This window comes from Bubalus bubalis, chromosome 15 (genome assembly GCF_019923935.1).
Source record: "Bubalus bubalis isolate 160015118507 breed Murrah chromosome 15, NDDB_SH_1, whole genome shotgun sequence".
NCBI classification, from domain to species: domain Eukaryota; kingdom Metazoa; phylum Chordata; class Mammalia; order Artiodactyla; family Bovidae; genus Bubalus; species Bubalus bubalis.
Window position 1 is genome coordinate 81,110,094 of NC_059171.1, and position 22,507 is coordinate 81,132,600.

Here is a 22,507-nt window from a genome sequence, read left to right on the forward strand (position 1 = left end):
ACCTCCACATGTCAGACCCAGACACTGGCGGCCCTTTTTAACACTTGCCATGCTGGTTCAGATCAAGAGTGGGCCAGGAGCATAGAGTCAGCTCCGAGTCCTGAGGACTCCGAGCAGGGCACGGGGCTGGGGGCTCGGAGTGGGGCCTCCATCCCCCACTGCCCCAGGCCAGCTGTCAGAGGCCTGAAGCTCTCAGCTGCTACAGGGAATCAAAGTCACCAAGTCCGCCCCCCCCAACCCCCCTCACCACCCAGAGCCTCCTTTGAGCCAGCTGGACAGATGCATGGGAGCCCAGCTACATGAGGGTCTGGGGGCCCCAGTGATGGGGGGCCAGCAGCGGGGAAGGGACCGTATGCTCCACGTGAGGACCCTGGATCCTGGCCCGGCCACACCCAGCGGTCCCCCCCAGGCTCTCGCTGCTGAGGCTCCAACCGCAGACACGCCGCGCCTCCCCATCCTGCCCGATACCCCAACTCTCCCACCTGGGGCTGCCCCCTCCACCAAGCAGACACACCCATTCCCACCAAGCACGGGCAACCGGGAACTGATTAGACATAGGGCGGAGGTGGGGGGATCCTGAGGTGGGAGGCTCCGGCTGGCAGGCGGCAAACAGGCGGCAAACAGGCGGCGCGTGGGGGCGGGGTTCTGAGGCCGTTGCCATGGCACCGCAGAACCGCTCCCAACCACACACACACACACACACACACACACGCACGCACACGCACGCGCGCGCGCGCGCCCGGAGTTGTGGCAGAGGAAACTGCAGGCACAGCCAACTGTGCCCACAGCCCTGCCCGCCGGCTCTCTTCGGCTCTCCCTCCGCCGGCGGGCAGGGGCCCAGCGCGGCTGGACTCCGGCTCAGGGAGGGCGGGGCGCCGGCTGGGAGGACGCGGGGGTGGGCAACTGCCGCGCCCTCTCTGCCGAGCGGCGCCCGCGCGCTCTGCGGGCCACCAGGACTTGTGGCTTGCAGAACCAACACGAGCTATGGGTTCAGGCCAGCACTCAGGCCAGCGGCCCGGCCTGGCCCTGCGCTCGCGGAAGGCCACTCCTGGCCTGTCCCTCAGCCCTCCCTGAGGCCACCGGCGCTCCCCCTGCCCACCCCACAGTCCCACGCTGACTTCCTCTTCTTCCCAGCCACCCCGTACACTCAACGCACATTTTCTTAGTTTGATTCTCCGGTCTAACCCCCTCAACCCACAAGTCCCCCACCAAACCAACCCCCAAGCATCCCCCCTTCCAAAACGATTTCAAGCCGCACCCAAGGCCCCCAGACCAAGGTCTCTCCTCCCACACAGCCCTGCTCTGGCCTCAGCCCCGTCACCCCCACCCTTGCCGTCTCCGGCAGGAGAGGGCAGCAATTCCCGACGCTCAAGAAAGGGGGCGGGGCGCGAAGGGGCGGTCCCCCTCCCGCCCACCAGCCCGGCCTCGCGGGCTGAGGGGAGGAGCACGGAGGGACCTGGGGCAGGATGTTCCCAGCCTGGCCCGGGCGGCCGGCTGCGGCACACCTCCCTCGGCCCTACTCCCAGCGCACCCCCCGCGTCCCCGCACCCCCCCGCGTCCCCGAGGTCCCAGGGCTGGGAGAACGCCCCTTTCTGCCCATCCCCCACACTGCGGGAACCGCAGCCGCTGATTCAGCAAAGGGAGGGCCCGGGCGGGCAGACAGGGCGGCCCCCTCCACCCCACTTCAGGCCCCTCCGGGTCTCCAGGGCAACCAGTCGGCGCCCTTGGGCAGCCCCCAGGCCCCCCCATCCCAGAACAAAGAACCGCAGTGTGGACTTGTCCGGGGCCAGCCCGCCTGGCGCCTCCCCCCAGTGATCCCCCAGGCCCGGCCGGGTCCCCTCGGACGCTGGGGGCAGGCCGGCGAGCTGGGCGGGGACTCGACAGAGTGCTGGAGGAGAAAGTGCCGACCCGACCAACAGAGGCCAGCTCCCGCCTCAGCCCCGCCCCCGCCGCCGCCGCCGCCGCAGCCGCCCCGCCCCCGACACACTGCAGGGCTGCAGAGCTGCGGGGCTGCGGGGCCGCGGGGCTGCGGGGCTGCGGCTGGAGCCCTCCCAGCCAGCCTCGGGAGGACCTCGCACCAGGTGCAGCCCCAGTGGGGCATGGGCTGGGCCTCCTGGGGCTCCAGCTCCCCACTCCCAAAGCTGCCCCCAGAGCTGCAGACTCCGACCACTGCTCTGTGGGGACTGCATCCAGGCAGAGGTCACAGCTTGGTCCACAAACCCCATCCCCTGTCTCGGCCCCCGGCCTCGGCCCGCACCTTTGAGGGAGCTGATCTCTTGCTGGATGGCTCGCGAGGGGTCCATGTCTCCTCTGGGGCTGAGGGCGGCGCGGCCGCCGCCACGCAGAGTCCAGCCCCGCACTGCACTGCCCAGGCCAGAGCCGCAGCCTGGGGGAGGAGCCGGGAGGCGTGGGGCGGGGCTTTCCAGCCGGGGCGGAGCCTCGGCTAATCAATGCGCAGGGCCTGGCCACCGGCGCTTGCTCCCATCAGACGCAGCCCTCACCCCTCTAGCCTCCAGCTCTCGATCGCCTGACCCCGCTGACCCCAGCCAGACTGCCAGGCCAGCAAGCTGGATCCAGGTGCGCCTGGCAGGCCACCCCCCCCACACAGTCCCCGACCCTCACCGCTGGCCACCCTCGGAGTGCCCTCCTAGTCGCCCCAGCACGTGGCTTTCCTGACCTCGAAATCATGGCCACTCACTCCTTGACGGAGAGGCCCGATAGTCTGGACCTCCTGGCGATCTCCCCAGCCAGCGCCCCGGGTGAGGCCCGAAGGTGGGTCCCACTGGGCAGAGGCAGGGCCCTTCATCATGGCTCACTTCCCCACCTGCCATGCTCTCCCCTTCTCCCTCCGCTGGGGCCCTCCTCCACCCACATGCTCCTCTGGGTCACCTCAGCCCGTTGGGTGACATGACCCCCCAAGTGGCAGCCAGCCCCCGCCTCCCCACTGTGAAGTCCCCAACGGGCTTGTCTGGGGGTGCTCCTGTCTCCCAGCTCTGGAGGCGCCACCACCCACCACCCAGCAGCTCCGGCCAGCACCCTGGGGTCATCCCGCCGTGGGTCAGCCCCACGGGTCCTGGTGGCTCCACCGTCTGGTCTGACCATCTGCCACCAACTGTCTGGGTCCCAGCACATCTCGCGGGGTCCCCACCACCAGCCCTACTGCTGACAGGATCAGCCTCCTGGACACCGAGTGTCACTGCCGGTGCCCTGGGGAGAATGTCCCCGTTGGCACTGCCCAGTGGGATGAGCTCGGCCTCATTCATGGTGCCACGGGCACACTGCTTCAAGGTCAGCCCCAGGCTATGCTTCCCACTCCACCCTGGTCCTCTGTGCAGGGCTGTGGGGCACAGGCACCCTGGTCTCCCACAGGCCTACACCCCAGTCTTCCCTCCGTCCTTACCCAAGGCTCCTCCCTGGGGGCCCACACCCTCCCTAGGTGGGCTGCCACCTTCAGGCATCCACCCTTCCTGCCGCAGGCCCGCTGACTGTTGGGTCTGGACTGGGGGGCACATGATGACACCACAGGGGTGAAGCCAGCAGCACCCACAGGTACAGGCTGATGAGCAAAGAAGCAGCTCACACCCCCATGGTCCCTGGGACCTGAGCTGAGCTCCTCCACCACAGCCAGGCCCCCTCCTTCCCAGCCCCTCTGTCTGGGACAAAGTGCCCCCCGAGTCTCCTGAGACCCTGGCAGGTGTGGCCCCGGGCCAGAGGCAAGGGGGACCCCACCCCCACACACCCCGCCTGCCAACCAGAACATCCCACTGCTCCCAAGGCCCTCCTTGCACTCAAGTCCCTGTTCCTCACCAGCGCTCCCCAGCTTCACGCTGCGCCCACCCCAGGACAGCCTGCCCTGCGGCAGCTCACTAGTGATTGGTTGGCAAGTGATCCACAGACGGCTTCTACGTAGGGTTCCCCCGTAATCACACAGGGCACTCTATTAACAGGTTTACCTCATTAATAGATTAAAGGAGAAAACTTATGTATCAATCTCAAAATTTCCGACAACTCATAAAAACTCACTGGGATTTCTGATTTTTACAAAGTGGCCCAATAAACTGGGAAAGGAAGTCCAGGGGTCCCTCAGGGTCTGAGGGGAACTGGTGCCAGAACCCCAGCCAACACTCAAATCCTTGGATGCTCAAGTCCCTTATAAAAACTGAAGTAGTATTTGCATATAGGCTAATACAGTGCAAGTGCTACATAGTGTCGGTCCCTTCAGTCGTGTTCAACTCCTTGTAACCCCACAGACTAGCCTGCCAGGCTCCTCTGTCCATGGGATTTCCCAAGCAAGAATGCTGAAGTGGGTTACCATTTCCTCCTCCAGAGGATCTTCCCGAGCCAGGGACCAAACCTTGGTCTGCTGCACTGCGTGCGGATTCTTTACTGTCTGAGCCAGAACTACTGGGAACACACAGATAACTGTGACTACAATGTAAATTCTATGTAAACAGTACCCACAGAAAACTCAAGTTTTACTTTTTGAACCTTAAATCACTAAAGTCCTCAGTGGCCGAACCATGGGTGGGGAAGGCCAGCTGTTAACAGGAGACCAGACTTCCGTCTGAGTCTGACGGCGACACTACCCCAGAGGCCCCCCTGTGGGAAGTACTGGGAGCAGGAGCAGCTGGGCGATAAGACTCAGCATGCTGGTTGGGATGTCCCCAAAGCCACACGGCCAGAGGCCAGAGGCAGCCTCCAGTCTCAGCTGCTGGCGAGGTGGATCCAGGCCCGTGAGGGGGAAAGGAAACCGTATACACGCCACTCTGACCACAGAGCGATGAGAAGTGTCCTTTGCCTCCTCAGCACCTAAACCAGCACCGTCGACCACCCGTCAGAACCAACAAGGCACTCACTAGAACGGCCGGCTTGCGACATCCTTCTAAAGACTGGAGGGATTTCTTATAGGCTAACAATGGTGAGTTAGAAAAAGAGGGTGGGAGAAACCCTGCATTCGCAGTGCACGATATAAACTTCTCTGGCACGGATTGATAAAAATCCATCAGGACTTAAATTCAGAAAGTCTCAAAAGCACAAAGACCGACCCAGACCCACGTGTAGACTCATGTTCCCAGTGCAGGGGTCTGACCCCACAGGACCACTGCGCCCGAGCTAGAGCTGCGTTCCCGACAGGCACGCCTGCCCCACCTGCCAACTCTGTTAATAATTGCCTTGTTTACCCGCTCACGTGATTTCATATCAGATCGGCGAGGTGCTGCTGTTTGTCTGAAGCCCTGACTCGGGGTGCAAGGTAGGTGGGAGGAGCGAGCCCTCTCGGGCACTGCAGAACCTGGCAGACAACCTTTTGTGTGTTAGTCGCTCAGTCGTGTCTGACTCTGCGACTCCATGGACTGTAGCCCGCCAGGCTCCTCTCTCCATGGAATTTTCCAGGCGAGAATACTGGAGGGGGTTACTATTTCCTACTTCAGAGCAGACACCTTAGGACCTTGTAAAAATATTGTGTTTGAATAGGAATTATTCCCCAGACACAGGGAAAAGTGCCCCCATCTTGTCCCCTCCCTGCCCTGCACACGGTATGCAGCTCACAGTCAGGACTGGCTTCCTCTTCAAATCTCTGAAATTTCTCTATGGGGAAAAATCAGGTAAATACAAACATGATTCTTGGTTTTCCCCCTTTGCCTGCACTGTCGGGAGGTCCCCCGCGGCAGGCCTGCACCCACCCTCCCTCGGACACTGCCCTCATCCTCTGCTCTTTCACGCACTGCGGTTTTTAGGCCTGATAGACACTTTCACTGGCCTGGTTCCCACCGTTTCACCAATACAATCCAGAAACCGGGGTTCTGGAATTTTGCCAATCTGATAGGTGAAAAAACAAAAACAAAACAGCACCATGGTGCAGCTGGAGCTTAAATCTTGCTGGTTTGACCCAGAAATTCCATTTCTAACAGCAGCCATAGACACACACGATCCAGCGACACAGCTCTTCTATGCAGCAGTTTCCAACAGCAAAAGAGCTGAACTAGACCAAACCTACTGTTCCATGGGAGGAGATCAGTTTCAATAGGATGCGGTCCTGAGCGGGAAGCTGCCCAAGGACACAACAGTGAGGCGGTGCTGAGACCAGCGGATGGCATGTGGGCCTTAGCCCAGGCACGCTCCTCTGCTGACCGCTGACACACCGCGGCGGTGCGGGACCCACTCCCCTTGCCCGAGACACGCCTCGTGTGCGTTCTGTCCCTTAGAACACCTGCCGCCGACCAAAGACACAAAGACAATAAATGATACAAAATAAAAAGGATATGATTACCATGCAAATTATAAACTAATGTCATAGAAGGATCGTATTTGTTGTAACATTAAGTAAAAAGAAGTTACACGTGTCTAAGACACTAGGTTGGTGCAAAAGTAATTGTGCTTTTTACACTGTTGACGTTTGCTGTTTGATATAGGAATACCTTCTTAAATAAATGTGACTATGCTATACATCCGGAGAAGGCAATGGCACCCCACTCCAGTACTCTTTCCTGGAAAATCCCATGGATGGAGGAGCCTGGTGGGCTGCAGTCCATGGGGTCGCGAAGAGTTGGACACGACTGAGCGACTTCACTTTCACTTTTCACTTTCATGCATTGGAGAAGGAAATGGCAACCCACTCCAGTGTTCTTGCCTGGAGAATCCCAGGGACGGGGGAGCCTGGTGGGCTGCCATCTGTGGGGTCGCACAGAGTTGGACATGACTGAAGCAACTTAGCAGCAGCAGCAGCAGCAGCAGCATGCTATACATCATGTTAATGTGCATTTCTCCCTTTTTGTTTTTCTGCTAGTAACATATTACTTGCTGTTTATCTGTATTTTAGACTATGGAAATGAAGTTAGACAAAAAGCAAATTGGAGCAATTTTCTTATTCGCGTTAAAAATGGGTTGTAAAGCAGAGGAGACCGCATCAACAACGCATTTGGCCCGGGAACTGCTAACCAATGTACAGAGCAGTGGTGGTTCAAGAAGTTTTGCAAAGGAGATGAGAGCCTTGAAGATGAGGAGCGTAGTGGCCAGCCATCGGAGGTTGACAACGACAACAACCAACTGAGAGCCATCATCGAAGCTGATCCTCTTAGAACTACACAAGAAGTTGCCAAAGAACTTAATGTCCACCTTTCTAAGGTCGTTCGGCATTTGAAGCAAATTGGAAAGGTGAAAAACCTGAACGAGCGGGTGTCTCACGAGCTGACTTAACACACATGAGCTGATAAGTCCTCATTTTGAAACATTGTCTTCTCTTATTCTACGCAACAACAACAAACTATTTCTTGATCAGATTGCGACGAGTGACAAAAAGTGGATTTTATATGACAACCGGCAATGACCAGCTCAGTGGTTGACCTAGGAGAAGCTCCAAAGCACTTTCCAAAGCCAAACTTGCACCAGAAAAAGCTCATGGTAGAGATTGGCGGTCTTCTACCCGTCTGATCTACTACAGCTTTCTGAATCCCGGCAAAACCATTACATCTGAGAAGTATGCTCAGCAAATCGATGAGATGCCCTGAAAACTGCAACACCCACAGCCAGCACTGGTCAACAAAGAGGGCCCAAGTCTTCTCCATGACAACACCCAACTGCACATCACACAACCAACCAAGCTTCAAAAGTTGAATGAATTGGGCTACAAAGTTTTGCCTCATCCTCCGTATTCACCTAACCTCTCACCAACCACCACTTCTTCAAGCATCTTGACAACTTTTTGCAGGGAAAACGCTTCCACAGCCAGAAGGAGGCAGAAAATGCTTTCCAAGAGTTCACTGAATCCCAAGGCATGGATTTTTACACTATAGGAATAAACTTATTTCTTGTTGGCAAGAATGTGTTGATGGTAATGGTTCCTATTTTGATTAATAAAGATGTGTCTGATCTTAGTTATAATGCTTTAAAATTCAGAGTCCAAAACCGCAATTATGTTTGCACCTAAATACTTCACAATATTAGATTACAAAGTTACACACAAACTAAGTTATAACTATAAAATAGCGTGCACGTTTTTCTTAAAAACAAGCATAAAACATAAAGCTGCAGAGGTTTTACAGAACACCAATAAACCACTGCAGGCAACCTGGAGGGACGGCGCTGACCAGCAGCCCTGGAAGGTGTGCTCACGTCGAGACGCCTGGTGCCCGTGTCTGTGACCTTAAGTGGAAATTGGGTCTTTGCAGATGTGATTAAGTTCAGGATATCAGGATGAGATCACCCTGGCGTATCTGGGTGGGACCTAAACCTAATGGCAGTGTCCTTATAAGAGGCAGAAGAGAGATCCCCAGAGGACAGGCCCGTGAAGAAGGGGCAGAGGCTGCAAGGACGCTGCCACAAGGCACGCCACAGCCACCAGACCCTGGAAGAGGCAGAGGCAGGCAGGGGTTCCCAGGAGCCTCCAGAGAAGCCAATGCCATGACCACACCTTGACTTTGGCCTTCTGGCCTCCAGAGGGGAGAGGAACTTTCTGCTGTTCCAGACCACCCGTTTGTGGTCATCTGTTATGGCAGACACGGGAGACTAATGAAGATATTTTTACCAGGAGTGACAATTGTCTAAAAGCGTGGCGCTGCCTTTGGAACTGGGTAACAGACGGGGCTTGAGAACTTGAGGAGCCTGGTAGAAAAAGCCTAGACTGCCTTGAGCACAAATCACCGGAAGCTGGAGGAAAGGTGATCCTTATTAAACACAGCAAAAAACTTGGCTGAACTGAGTTCCAGAGTCAGGTGCAAAACAGAACTTGCAAGGGATGAACTTGGATCTTTAGCTAAGGAGGTTTCCAAGCCAAGTGTGGGAGGTGTGACCTGGCTTTTACCTGTTCCTTACAGGAAAGTGCAGGAGGAAAGATGCCAATCGTGGAAGGAACTGTGAAACAGGAAGAGAGCCAGGGCTGGTGACCCGGGAACTTCATGCCCATCCAGGTTCAGGAGAGGCAGCTGTGGGGAGACTCACTGTGAGGAGAGAGAGCCAACGACATGACTGGACAGTCGTCCTCTGAAAAGAGCTGATGTCTGACTAGCAGATCCAACCATCTCAGCACAAGCTGGGCTCAGAGAGGGGCCTCCTGGGAAGGAGGAGCCTCCTCCCTGATGGCATGGGTCCCTGTGACATACACGGGAGACCCACACGGTCAAAAAGGGTGCTGTATCAGCAGAAACACTGCCAGCTTGGATGGAAGAGGATGAAGGAAAGATGTTGGAATTCAGGGGTTCTGCAGGCAGGCTGGTGGGCTGCTGTCTATGGGGTCACACAGAGTCAGACACGACTGAAGTGACTTAGCAGCAGCAGCAGGCAGGAAATGGGGCAACAGAGCAGCTACTCAGCTTCAAACATATGCTGCCCATCGAGGGAAAAATCGTGACTTCCCTGGTGGTCCTGTGTCTAAGACTCCGAGCTCTCAATGCAGAGAATACAGGTTCGACCCCTGGTTGGGGAACTAGATCCCACATGCTGCAGCTAAGAGCCAGAGCAGCCTAATAAATAAATAGAATTTTTTTTTAAACCAAAAGATGACTCCAAGGGCAGAGCCTTGTGCCCAGAGACAGAGGCCGGCAGAGAAGAAGGTACAGAGAGCAAAGCATCCAGCCCCAGATGGGTATTCTCAGGCCTTCAGCCATATTGGAACTTGCCCTGCTGGGTTTCAGGCTTGCTGGGGACTGGTGACCCCTTTATCTTTTCTTCCTCCCTTTGGGAGTGGAGCTGTCTACTCTATGCCTCTCCAACATTGTATTTTGGAGTATACAATTCAATTTCTAGCTCACAGGTCCACAAATTGAGATGGGTTTCACCCCAGCGTGGACCGTATGCAGAATCTTACCTATACCTGATACAGACAACTTAGATGAGACGTGGGGCTTCGGATGAGATTTAGGTGAGATTTTGGACTGAGTGTTGTGGCTGTAAGACTTTTGGGGATGCTGGGAGAGGCAAATGTCTTTTGCACACGACAGACACGAATTTCAGAAGGCAGGTGGCAGTGCACTGAAGTGGCTCCAAAAAAGTGCACTGAAGTGGCTCCAAAAACAGACAGAAGCCGTGAAAGTTACTTTTGGAAGCAGGGTCTTTGCAGTTGTAACTTAGTTAAGATTCTCGAGATGAGATCATCCTAGACTATCAGGAAGACCTAAGTCCAGTCCTAAGTGTCCTTACAAGAGACAGAAGGGAAGATGCACGGGAGGCCATGCTGAAGATGGAGGTGGCACTGCAGTGATGCAGCCACTAGGAGCTGGGGGGCCAGAAACGTGACCCGCCCCGAGGCTTCTGGGGGTGCTCGGCCCTGCCGAACTGTGAGAGAAAACTTCTGTTGTTTTAAGCCACCCAGACTGTGGCGATTTGTTACGGCAGTCACAGGAACCCAAAGAGGGGGGTGGAAGCCCCAGCTACGCCTTCCCCACTCCACGGCCCCCAGCCCCCATGCTGCCCCCGGCCCACCTGACCACCAGCCTGCCCAAGATCTCCCAGCCTCCAGGGTCCTTCCAGGCCCTTCCTCCCTGCAGCACAGGCCCTGGATGCACCCCACCCCAGGATGCATATGGGTAGCAGATGCCCCCTCCTCCTTCCTGGCCCTAGGGCAGCAGGAACAGTCCCTGTCAAGCGCTGACCATCCAGCTGGGAAGACCCTTCCCCAGCTAATCCATGACCCAAGCTCCCCCAGAGGAGGGGGGAGGAAGAGAGAAGGGGAGCAAGCCCTGTTGGCTCATCTACACCAGGGGCCAAATTAAAAATACAATCATTTTTCAAAATATTTCTTCATTTACTTGGCTGCATCAGGTCTCAGTGGCAGCACTTGGGATCTTTGTTGTGGTGGATGGGCTTAGTTGCCCCATGACATGTGGGGTCCTAGCTCCCCAACCAGGGATCGAACTCGAGTCCCCAGCATTAGAAGGCGGACTCTTAATCACTGGACCAACCACCAAGGAAGTCCCAAAATATAATCACTTTTAATGATAGGCCCAAAAAATTGCACTCATCTCACACGCTAGTAAAGTAATGCTCAAAATTCTCCAAACCAGGCTTCAGCAATACGTAAACCATGAACTTAGAGATGTTCAAGCTGGTTTTAGAAAAGGCAGAGGAACCAGAGATCAAATTGCCAGCATCCGCTGGATCATGGAAAAAGCAAAAGAGTTCCAGAAAAACATCAATTCTGCTTTATTGACTATGCCAAAGCCTTTGACTGTGTGGATCACAATAAACTGTGGAAAATTCTGTGGTAATACCAGACCACCTGACCTGCCTCTTGAGAAATCTGTACACAGGTCAGGAAGCAACAGTTAGAACTGGACATGGAACAACAGACTGGTTCCAAATAGGAAAAGGAGTACGTCAAGGCTGTATATTGTCACCCTGCTTATTTAACTTATCTGCAAAGTACATCATGAGAAATGCTGGGCTGGAGGAAGTACAAGCTGGAATCAAGAGAGAGAGAAAATTGCCGGGAGAAATATCAATAACCTCAGATATGCAGATGACACCACCTTTATGGCAGAAAGTGAAGAAGAACTAAAGAGCCTCTTGATGAAAGTGAAAGAGGAGAGTGAAAAAGTTGGCTTAAAGCTCAACATTCAGAAAACTAAGATCATGGCATCTGGTCCCATCACTTCATGGCAAATAGATGGGGAAACAGTGGAAACAGTGTCAGACTTTATTTTCCTGGGCTCCAAAATCACTGCAGATGGTGACTGCAGCCATGAAATTAAAAGATGCTTACCCCTTGGAAGGAAAGTTATGACCAACCTAGACAGCATATTAAAAAGCAGAGACATTATTTTGTCCACAAAGGTCCGTCTAGTCAAGGCTATGGTTTTTCCAGTAGTCATGTATGGATGTGAGAGTTGGACTATAAAGAAAGCTGAGCGCCGAAGAATTGATGCTTTTGAACTGTGGTGTTGGAGAAGACTCTTGAGAGTCCCTTGGACTGCAAGAGATCCAACCAGTCCATCCTAAAGCAGATCAGTCCTGGGTGTTCATTGGAAGGACTGATGCTGAAGCTGAAACTCCAATACTTTGGTCACCTGATTCGAAGAGCTGATGCATTTGAAAAGACCCTGATGCTGGGAAGGATTGAGGGCAGGAGGAGAAGGTGACGACAGAGGATGAGATGGGTGGATGGCATCACCGACTCAATGGACATGGGTTTGGGTGGACTCCAGCAGCTGGTGATGGACAGGGAGGCCTGGTGTGCTGCAGTTCATGGGGTCACAAAGAGTCGGACACGACTGAGCGACTGAACTGAACTGAAATGTCCAAATGTAAAGGGACCAGATGAATAAGGTGAGGTACTTCCACGTAATGGAACGCTTAGTACTATATCCATTAAGAAGCATGAGGGTGCCAAGACCATTCAGTGGGGGAAGAAGAATCTTTTCAGTGAATGGTGCTGGGACAACTGGATATCCACAAGCAGAAGAGTAAAGTTGGGGGACTTCCCTGGAGGTCCGGTGGTTGGGACTCAGAACTCTCACTGCGGGGGCCCTGGCTTTGATCCCTAGTTTGGGAACAAAGAATCAGCAAACTGTGTAGCAAAAAAAAAAAAAAAGGAATAAAGTTGGACCACTACCTCATGCCATATTCAAAAAATCAAAATAGATAAAAGAACAAAATGTAAGAGCAAAAACTATAAAACTCTTGGAAGAAAACATACATATAAATCTTCATAACTTTGGAATAGGCAACAGTTTCTTAGACATGACACCAAAAGCATAGCAACCAAGAAAAAAATAGATAAATTGGACTCGTCCTTAAAATTTCTTGTGCTTCAAAGAACATCATCAAAAAAGTAAAAAACAACCCACAGAATCAGAGACTATTTTTGCAAATCCTCTATCTGATAAGGAACTTATATCTACAATACATGAAGAACACTAACAACTCAATAATAAAAAGAAAAAAAAACAAGGTAAACACTATCGATAAAGTCTCTGAACGGACACTTCTCAAAAGAAGACACAGAAATAACCAATATGCAGAAGAAAAGATGCTCAACATCATCAGGAAATGCAAATCAAAATCAAGAGAAACCACTTCACACCCACTAGGATTGAATGGCTATAATCAAAAGTGAAGTCATTCAGTCATGTCCAATTCTTTGCGACCCCATGGACTGTAGCCTACCAGGCTCCTCCATCCATGGAATTTCCCAGGAAAGAATACTGGAGTGGGTTGCCATTTCCTTCTCCAGAGGATCTTCCCCACCCAGGGATCAAACCGCGGTCTCCCACATTACAGGCAGTCGCTTTACCGTCTGAGCCACCAGGGGAGCCCTAACGGCAGATAATAAGTGCTGGTATGACCTAAATCAAATCCCTTATGATTATACAGTGGAAGTGAGAAATAGATTTAAGGGCCTAGATCTGATAGATAGAGTGCCTGATCAACTATGGACTGAGGTTCGTGACATTGTACAGGAGACAGGGGTCAAGACTATCCCCATGGAAAAGAAATGCAAAAAAGCAAAATGGCTGTCTGGGGAGGCCTTACAAATAGCTGTGAAAAGAAGAGAAGCAAAAAGCAAAGGAGAAAAGGAAAGATATAAGCATCTGAATGCAGAGTTCCAAAGAATAGCAAGAAGAGATAAGAAAGCCTTCCTCAGCAATCAATGCAAAGAAATACAGGAAAACAACAGAATGGGAAAGACTAGAGATCTCTTCAAGAAAAATAGAGATACCAAGAGAACATTTCATGCAAAGATGGGCTCGATAAAGGACAGAAATGGTATGGACCTAACAGAAGCAGAAGATATTAAGAAGAGATGGCAAGAATACACAGAAGAACTGTACAAAAAAGATCTTCATGACCCAGAGAATCACGATGGTGTGATCACTGACCTACAGCCAGACATCCTGGAATGTGAAGTCAAGTGGGCCTTAGAAAGCATCACTACAAACAAAGCTATTGGAGGTGATGGAATTCCAGTTGAGCTCTTTCAAATCCTGAAAGATGATGCTGTGAAAGTGCTGCACTCAGTATGCCAGAAAATTTGGAAAACTCAGCAGTGGCCACAGGACTGGAAAAGGTCAGTTTTCATTCCAGTCCCAAAGAAAGGCAATGCCAAAGAATGCTCAAACTACTGCACAATTGCACTCATCTCACACGCTAGTAAAGTAATGCTCAAAATTCTCCAAGCCAGGCTTCAGCAATATGTGAACCATGAACTTCCAGATGTTCAAGCTGGTTTTAGAAAAGGCAGAGGAACCAGAGATCAAATTGCCAACATCCACTGGATCATGGAAAAAGCAAAAGAGTTCCAGAAAAACATCTATTTCTGCTTTATTGACTATGTCAAAGCCTTTGACTGTGTGGAGCACAATAAACTATGGAAAATTCTGAAAGAGATGGGAATACCAGACCATCTGACCTGCCTCTTGAGAAATCTGTACACAGGTCAGGAAGCAACAGTTAGAACTGGACATGGAACAACAGACTGGTTCCAAATAGGAAAAGGAGTACGTCAAGGCTGTATATTGTCACCCTGCTTATTTAACTTATCTGCAGAGTACATCATGAGAAACGCTGGACTGGAAGAAACACAAGCTGGAATCAAGATTGCCGGGAGAAGTATCAATCACCTCAGATATGCAGATGACACCACCCTTATGGCAGAAAGTGAAGAGGGACTAAAAAGCCTCTTGATGAAAGTGAAAGTGGTGACTGAAAAAGTTGGCTTAAAGCTCAACATTCAGAAAACTAAGATCATGGCATCTGGTCCCATCACTTCATGGGAAATAGATGGGGAAACAGTGGAAACAGTGTCAGACTTTATTTTTCTGGGCTCCAAAATCACTGCAGATGGTGACTGCAGCCATGAAATTAAAAGACGCTTACTCCTTGGAAGGAAAGTTATGACCAACCTAGATAGCATATTCAAAAGCAGAGACATTACTTTGCCAACAAAGGTTCGTCTAGTCAAGGCTATGGTTTTTCCTGTGGTCATGTATGGATGTGAGAGTTGGACTGTGAAGAAGGCTAAGCGCTGAAGAATTGATGCTTTTGAACTGTGGTGTTGGAGAAGACTCTTGAGAGTCCCTTGGCCTGCAAGGAGATCCAACCAGTCCATTGTGAAGGAGATCAGCCCTGGGATTTCTTTAGAGGGAATGATGCTGAAGCTGAAACTCCAGTACTTTGGCCACCTCATGCGAAGAGTTGACTCATTGGAAAAGACTCTGATGCTGGGAGGGATTGGGGGCAGGAGGAGAAGGGGACAACAGAGGATGAGATGGCTGCATGGCATCACTGACTCGATGGATGTGAGTCTCAGTGAAGTCCGGGAGTTGGTGATGGACAGGGAGGCCTGGCATGCTGCGATTCATGGGTCGCAAAGAGTCGGACATGACTGAGCGACTGAACTGAACTGAACTGAAGGATGTGAAGAGACTGGAAACCTCACACACTGCTCATGGGATCACAGAACAGTGCAGCTGCTTTGCAAAGCAATCTGGCAGTCCTTCAAACAGTTAAATATAGAATTAACACATGTTCCAGCAATTCCACTCCTTGGTATATACCCAAGAGAGATGAGCACATACATCTACACAAAAACCGGCAGACAAGTGTTCACAGCAGCATATTCATAATAGCCAAAGGTGGAAACAGCCCCCAAACCTATCTCCCTAGGCAGAGATAAACCAAGTGTAGTCTATCCATACCACAGAATATCATACCACCACAAAAAGGAACGAAGAACCACGCACTATGACATGGAAGAAATATTACACCAAACGAAAGAAGCCAGACACAAAGTTGGATGATTCCATTAATATGAAATGTCCTACACAGGCAAATCCACAGAGACCTAAAGTGGATCAGTGTTGGCCAGGGGCCGGGGACTGTAAATGTTCTGAAATCAATGGTGCGAACGACTTCACAAGTCTATTAATTCGCTAAAACCACTGAATTCTCTCTCTGTTTCTCTCTCTCTCTCACTCACACACACACTATGGTCACCCCAGCCAGTGAGACTAGGGACCCAAAGTGTGACTTTCACCTTTTTTCTTTATATTCTCATAGTGCTTTTCTGTCTGTTTTTAGCTTTTGACCATAAACAGACCAAAAGCCCTCTCCAATGAGTCCCAGATAACTGCCAGACCTCAATCCTGCCCACTGAGTTCTGGCCGCCAAAGATGACACCCCATGCGATCACCCACTCACCCTGCAAGCGCCCTGAGTCCTGGCTGAGAGCCTGGGGCTGGTGCCAGGGACACAGGTAACCGAGTCCAGGATGGGACAGGGTGGGACACATGACGGGATGCCCATCCCGTCAGGGCTGAACAGGGAGGTGAGGGAATCCCACCAGCTGGGCACACGTCCTGCAGATTCGAGGACACTCCCCACACCACTGCCACCGCCTCCCAGCCCCACCCTGCTGTGCCTCCAGCAGACCCCCTACCCCAGCCCTGCCTGGAGGACCTGCCCCCACAAACACCCCCGCGGACATTGCTCACCTCTGCTCTCCCCACTCCACGTCTGTGCCCCCTCCAGGACCACCTTAGCAGCTTGGTGGGCACCCTCCAGCCCCCCTCCCCCGATCCACACTGAGGCTCCCAGCCCCGAGACACAGCCTTGAACTCTCTACAGGCTGCCCAGACCCTCCTGGCTGAACCATCTACTCCCTGTCCTGGACTCTGTGTCCCATCTTCCTGGACAGGCCTCTGGACCCATGTGCAAAGGGTCACCACGGGGCTTTGGGGGGCTCTTTCACCATAAACCTTCCCCCCACAGCCTGGCCTGCGTCACCCGAACTCCCCCTCCCTGCCCTCCCACAGAGACCACAGGCCTCTGCAGCCTCCCTCAGCCCCGCCTGGCTCTCCAGCCCTGTGGGGATCTGCCCTGGAGCCAGGGGCCGGCAGACAGGAAGTGGAGAAGGCCCTGGGAGGAGCAGGATGCTGCAGGGAGCGTGGGGGATTTCCAGGGGAGTGACACGTCCAGTGTGGACAGTGAGGTCCAGTGTGGACAGGGAGGTGCCCCAGGGTCCGGCGAGGGCACGAAGGTCACAGCAGAGACTGGATTCTGGAGGCAGATGGGGAAGGTGCGTCCAAGAGGGCAAACAGGGCAAGGGTGGGGGCGGGGCAAATGCCAGAGGGGAAGAGGCCAGGAGGCGGTGCCAGGCCCTCCCCGGCCAGTGAGTGACCAGGAATGGGTGTGCAGAGCTGGGCAGGGGTCCCTGAGGGCTGAGCCTGCTAGTGCTCACTGCGCCCCCAGGAGGGGAACCCGTGCCTCCTTCCTGCCTCCAGCCCAGCAGGCCTCACCTCTCTTCCCCGCGGGGGGCAGCACTCCTCGAGGGGGGCAGATGGGCCAGGGCCTCAGGCTTCCGTGTGGGTCCGAGGGGCTCACAGCCGTCAGGCCCGCAGCCCATAGCCTGGCCTCTTCTGACTCCTTGAGACCATCCCCGGGCCTTGGCCGTGGCCCTGACAGCCCAGGCCCAGCCCAGCCCCCTACCTGTTCCCATGGCTCAAGCCAGGAGCTGAGGGACTCGGGTCCTCCAGAAGCCTTCCCTACCCCAACCAGCAGTCCCCACACCTGCTCCCCCAGTTCGCCGCTCTCAGCCACCCCAGGCCTGTGCCGCAATCAGAGCTGAGCCACGGCACTGGCCACCTCAGGCAGGCACCCTGCACCCGCGGACAGCAACCAGGCCAGCGGGGAGGGGCACGGCCAAGGCAGCTCCACACCAGTCCTAGAAGCCCTCAGGGTCCTGTCAGGCCTCGCTCCTGAGAGGTGGGCGCCACCCCAGGGAGCAGAGGGCCAGGGCTTCTCAGGCTGGAACACTCCAGCCTGACGCCCTGACGGGCTCTGGAGCCACACGGGAAGATGCTGGACAGAGCGCTGTTCGTTCTGTGCGACATCCCCACTTCCTTCAGAGCGGCCAGTTCATGAACTGTTCCGTTCTGGGGCCTGCCAGGAGGGCTGCGGCCCAGGTGGGCGGCTGCTCCCTGCCCTGGATGTGTCCAGACGGACGCCCCTGGGTCAGGTCAGCCCACCCAAGACACACCTTCCCTCCCTCAGGCTCAGGAGCTCACAGTCACAGCAGTGTCTCCAGCCCAAGCGACTGGTCACAGAGGCAAGCGGGTCGGCCACAGTGCTGGTGGGAGAAGCACGCAGCACGTCCACCCGGCCAGGGCCCGGAGAGCCGTGAGTGGATGACCGCCCAGCAGAGACGAGCCTAGGGCCCGGTGAAATCTCCCCTGCCTGGGTGAGGTCACTGGGTGGACAGCGGCTGCCCAGGGCTCCAGGCAAGGTCCCAGCAGGACCTCTCTCCCTGAACTGCCCTTGGGGGCAGAGCCAGCATAACCAGCCGTGTGGGGCTGGGACCTGCTCTGGCTGAGCGCTGCCCAGAACCCCACCTCGATCCTTGCTGAGCCTCTGCGGGCCAGGGGCCAGGGCTGCGCCCATGCCTGCTCAGAGCTCACGCCCCAGGCAGCTGGGCTGCGGGCAGCGGACAGCAGTGAGGCCTGGACAGACCTAGGGGCCCCTGGCACGTGGAGCAGGGGCAGGGGTCTGCCAAAGCCCCCAAGTGGGCTCCTGTAGAGAGGAAGAGGAGGCTGACCCGACTTCCCCAGCCCACAGCTTCTCCCCAGCAGACAGTAAAGGGGCGTCACAGGGTCCCTGCCAAGGCTGGGCGGCCGCCTAGGTGCTCACCAATTTGGGGAGGTGAGGAAAGACAGCAGCTATGCGACCCACTGCCAGACAGAGGCGGCCACCCGCGCTTCTGGGGGACGCGCCCAACCGAGGGGTAGGGGACAGCTCAGACTGACCCACGTGTCTGCTGTGCACGGACGCCGGACACAGGACACTGGCCAGGGCGGCCCACTCCACCCGCCCGCGCCGCACCATGCCCTATTAAGGGCATGACCACCGGGCTCCGCCGAGCGCGCTGCCGGCGGCCACGCCGGTCGAGTGAGGCTGGGGGGTTGGCCGGGGGTCTGGGCTCTGATCGGGACGACCTCCGCAGACGAGGTGTCAGAGGCCGTACTGCCCGGCCGGAGGACCTGTCAGGGCCGGCCAGTCGGCCGGCAGACAGCCCGCAGGGTGGGCGGGGACCGCGGCCGTACCTTTGTACTTCTCGCGCACCTCCTCGTAGGCCTGGATGAAGTCCTGCTCGTCGGGCGGCGGCGGGGCGGCCATGGCGGCGGCGGGCGCGGGACGCTCTGGGCGCTGCGGCGCAGAGCGGGCTTCCAGTCCCCGGCGGCCACTCGGCCCCTGCGGCCGCGCGCGCCGCTTAAAGGAGCCGCCCCCGCCCCGCCCCGCACCCAGGATGCCCCACGGGCGGGCGGGGCCCCGGGGAGCGGCGGCCGCGCGCCCCGGCCCCTCCCGGCGTCTGAGGCTCCTAGTCTCCGCCCCGCACTCCTCCCGGCCGGCGCACACCCCCTTCCCGCCCCCGACCCGGTTGCCGGCCCAACGACGTCCCGAAATCTGCTCGCCCGGCCCGGCAGGGGCCCCCTTCCTCGCTGGCCGCCAGACCCAGCGAGCTCACCTGGCCGCCCCCAGCGCGCCCACCCGCTTCCGCCCCCGCCGCCGCTACCGAGAGCTTTCCCTTGCAACCTGGGAGATCGAGTGTTTTCGGTATGAAATTCTTACGCTAAAAAGAAAAATTTTTAATTACGAATAAAAGGGCTGAAATCGGAAATGTACAGAAGAAAATATGATGTTTTTAAAAGACAATGTCTTTGCCACCCATCAGATTGGCAAGCCCCGTCTCCCAGGGCTGAGAAACGCCCTCCCCCGGAACGCCCCGGCAGCGTTCCTCCAGCTGGAAACGCTGCGCACCCCGTGTCCAGAAGCCCGCGGCTTCCAGGGCTCGCGGGACGGCACGGAGGGATGGGGTGGGGGCGCTGACAGCGCCGGGGTCCGAGCTGCGGTAGCACGTTCAGGATTCACCTTCCCCTGGGTGAAAGAGGGCCTCGTTCCTTCGCATCCAGATGTGACATGTGAAAAAGACTGCGGACCAGCCGCGTCCACAAGGCCCCGGGCAGCGGCACCCTCCAGCTCCCCGCACCCCCACAAGCTCCCTGTGCTCCCACCCACAACGTCCTTCGCTGCCGCCTGCACCGTCCCGCCCAGCACGGGGCTTCCTGGCCTCTTCCCACCCACGTCGGACCACCCTCCCGGCCTCCTGCAGGGGCGCCCCCGCCCCCGCCCCCATCATCATTCTGTCCTGCCCACGGGGCTGACCTGGAGACCCCCAGCTGGCTCCTCCCTTCGCAGCACATCCCGCCCCTCGCCTCTAGCACTAGGTCACCTACTTCCTAGAGGGCGCAGCCGCTGTCTGCTGCCAGCCCACACGGTCAGGGTCCTTGCCCCGGACCTTCCCCTTCCTCCTCCAGGATGGCAGCTACTGGAGGCCAGGCAGGATCTTGGCTCAGGGAGGGGCTGGGACTCCACCAACCAGGTGGTCCCTCCTGTCCTGCCCCTACATGCTTCTACTCCCTGGGAGGCGGCTCTGCCCCAGCAACCTAAGGAAGTGTCACCATCACTGGGGCCTGACAGCTCGTCCTGAGAGCGGCAAGGCGCCCTCCGCAAGCGCCACCTCCGGCCTCGTGCAGCTGACCGGGCGCGGCCAGCAGGTGGCGCTGTGCTGCCCGCAGTCACTCGGCACCGAGAGGCCCGCTCCGCCCTGCAAGCCGCCCCCGGGCCTCTCCTCCGACACCTGAAGCCCCGCACAGAACACACAGCAGGGGCTCAGCCAACAGGCGAGAGCTGATGAACCGGACAGGCCGAGTTCCTGAGCGTTACCTGCAATGCGGATGACTGCTCTTTCGGCAGGGTCCAAGACACTCCCATTTCCTCCGGGGCCACCTCCACCTCTCCGGCTCCGCTGGGTTTTCTCCAGGTTCCAGGGCAGCGTGTCCCCAGGGCTGGGCGAGCCACTGCCCCCGTTGGAGCCATCCTCAACCACTGCCCGAACCTCCTGGTCCTCGCACGACATGGCCTCCTGGAGAGAAAGCAGGAGGGGATCACACCTCTGTGTATGGGGGCATACTGCCCCACACTGACCTACACATTCTTAACCTAAACAGGGACCCACCGCAGGCGCCCTGTCACCTGGACACTGACACCCACACCGCTCCTACGTCCCCCCTCATCCACACGCTGAACCCTCTCAACCCGGACAGGACGGACGATCCTCTCCAGCCATCCACGGTTGGCCTCACCCCTCCAGCTCATCCTTCAGACACCCATAGAGTGACCCCGCACCCAAGACATTGACCTCACTCCCTGCAGCACGGAGATATTGACACCCCCCAACACTCACTGCCACTCCCTTGTCATAGTCACCCAAACACTGGCCCCTCCACACCATCGCCCAGGGGCTCACCCCATCAGAGGCCACTGATCCCAACCTCCACCCCATCACACCGACACTGGCCTCCGGCCCCTCTGTGCCAAACCTGGACTCTGTCTCCCCTAATCCTTCGATCAGCAAACAAGGCAGGCCATGGGGAACCACTGGCTGCTGCCCCTCCCCTCAGAGGCCTTCGACACTAGCTCTACCTCCAAGCTGTCCGAGCCAACAGGGCTCCCCGTCGCCTTACCCCACCCCAGCACAGCCCCACCTCGGTCTCCGCAGTGAAGCCCTATAAATAGCTGAAGCCGCATCGGCGTGGGCCGCGGGAGCTCTGCTGCAGCGAGGCTGGGAGGGAGCCTGGGCCGCCGCTCCAGCAGCCCTCCCTGCGCGGCACGCACACGCCCGGCCGGGGCCGCAGAAGCGCACCAGCACCGACGCGCGCACGCCCCTCAGCGCCCGGGCCCCACGCGCGGGCGTGCAGGAGGTGAACGGGGCTCCGTCCTGGAGGGACTGGGCTGGCGCGGGGGCACAATGTGGGCTCTGTGCTGGGAGGAGACGGCGGCCACCGAGGTGGGGGCCGCCCCGCCCCGGCCCGTCCCACCCCTCACAGCCCCTCCGCACCCTGCCTCCCGGCCAGCCCCCCGCCCGGCGCCCAGCCGCCAGCCGCACCCCGCCGGCGGCCTTTCCTGCCCACACCCCGGGCACCGCCCGTCCAGTTCCGCAGTCTCCGCGCGCGGAGGTGGCATCCTCCCGAGGGAGGAAGGGCCTCGACGCAGCCTCTGGTTCCGGGCTGCCCCCACCCCATCCCGTAGCTCCCGCCCGCCGCGCGCCTCCCCGTCCCGGCCCAGGTCTTACGCGCACGATAGCTCAGCTCCGCTGGGCTCGGCCGGTGCGGCCGGACTGCCGGTGCCGGGAGAGCTGCGCAGGCTGTGCGGGCGGGGCGAGCCCAGAGCCCCGCCCCGGCCCCTAACCGAGCGCCGCCCGTTCGGTCCTGGCGCCCGAGTGCTTGCGGGGCCGGGGCTCCCCGCGGCGGCGGGGCCGGAGCGCCAGCGCGGCTTCTCTGGGACAGCGCCCCCCCACCTCCGCCGCCGGGCACGGCTCACTCCCCTCGCGCAGAGGGCGGCCCGTCGCCAAGGAGACGTCGTTAGGGGAGCGTGCGTGACACTAGGGCGACGCGGGGTCGCTCGGGGGCGCGCCGGGTCGGCCTCCGCCACCCAGTCGCGGCGGCTCTGCCTTGGCCCCGCCCCT

The 22,507-nt window shown here is 57.0% G+C and overlaps 2 protein-coding genes across 7 annotated transcripts in view; one reads left to right on the forward strand and one right to left on the reverse strand.

The window, feature by feature from the left end:
• PLEC (plectin) overlaps window positions 1–22,267 on the reverse strand; it is a 56,537-nt gene extending 34,270 nt beyond the window's left edge. For 2 of the 6 annotated variants that reach the window (XM_025265596.3, XM_025265595.3), the window contains exons 1-2: window positions 22,115–22,267; window positions 20,707–20,905 (exon numbers count right to left, since the gene is read on the reverse strand). In XM_025265596.3, coding sequence (XP_025121381.3) covers window positions 20,707–20,899 — 193 coding nt within the window. In that variant the 5' untranslated portion in view covers window positions 20,900–20,905; window positions 22,115–22,267. Of the gene's footprint in view, window positions 1–2,257; window positions 2,354–19,025; window positions 19,154–20,706; window positions 20,906–22,114 lie in introns of those variants that run through there. The other 4 variants (XM_006054345.4, XM_006054344.4, XM_006054348.4 and 1 more) reach the window with 3 other exon arrangements.
• On the forward strand, window positions 19,061–20,267 carry LOC123329353 (collagen alpha-1(I) chain-like). Its single transcript, XM_044928450.1, has 2 exons — window positions 19,061–19,536; window positions 19,893–20,267. Exons 1-2 carry the CDS (start codon window positions 19,061–19,063, stop codon window positions 19,903–19,905), a joined length of 489 nt encoding a protein of 162 aa, XP_044784385.1. The 3' UTR covers window positions 19,906–20,267.
• Window positions 22,268–22,507: the final 240 nt, after the last annotated feature.

Bases quoted from the DNA above. Each gene is read 5' to 3' on its own strand.
- LOC123329353 (XM_044928450.1), top strand. From the start codon at position 19,061: ATGAAGTCCTGCTCGTCGGGCGGCGGCGGGGCGGCCATGGCGGCGGCG.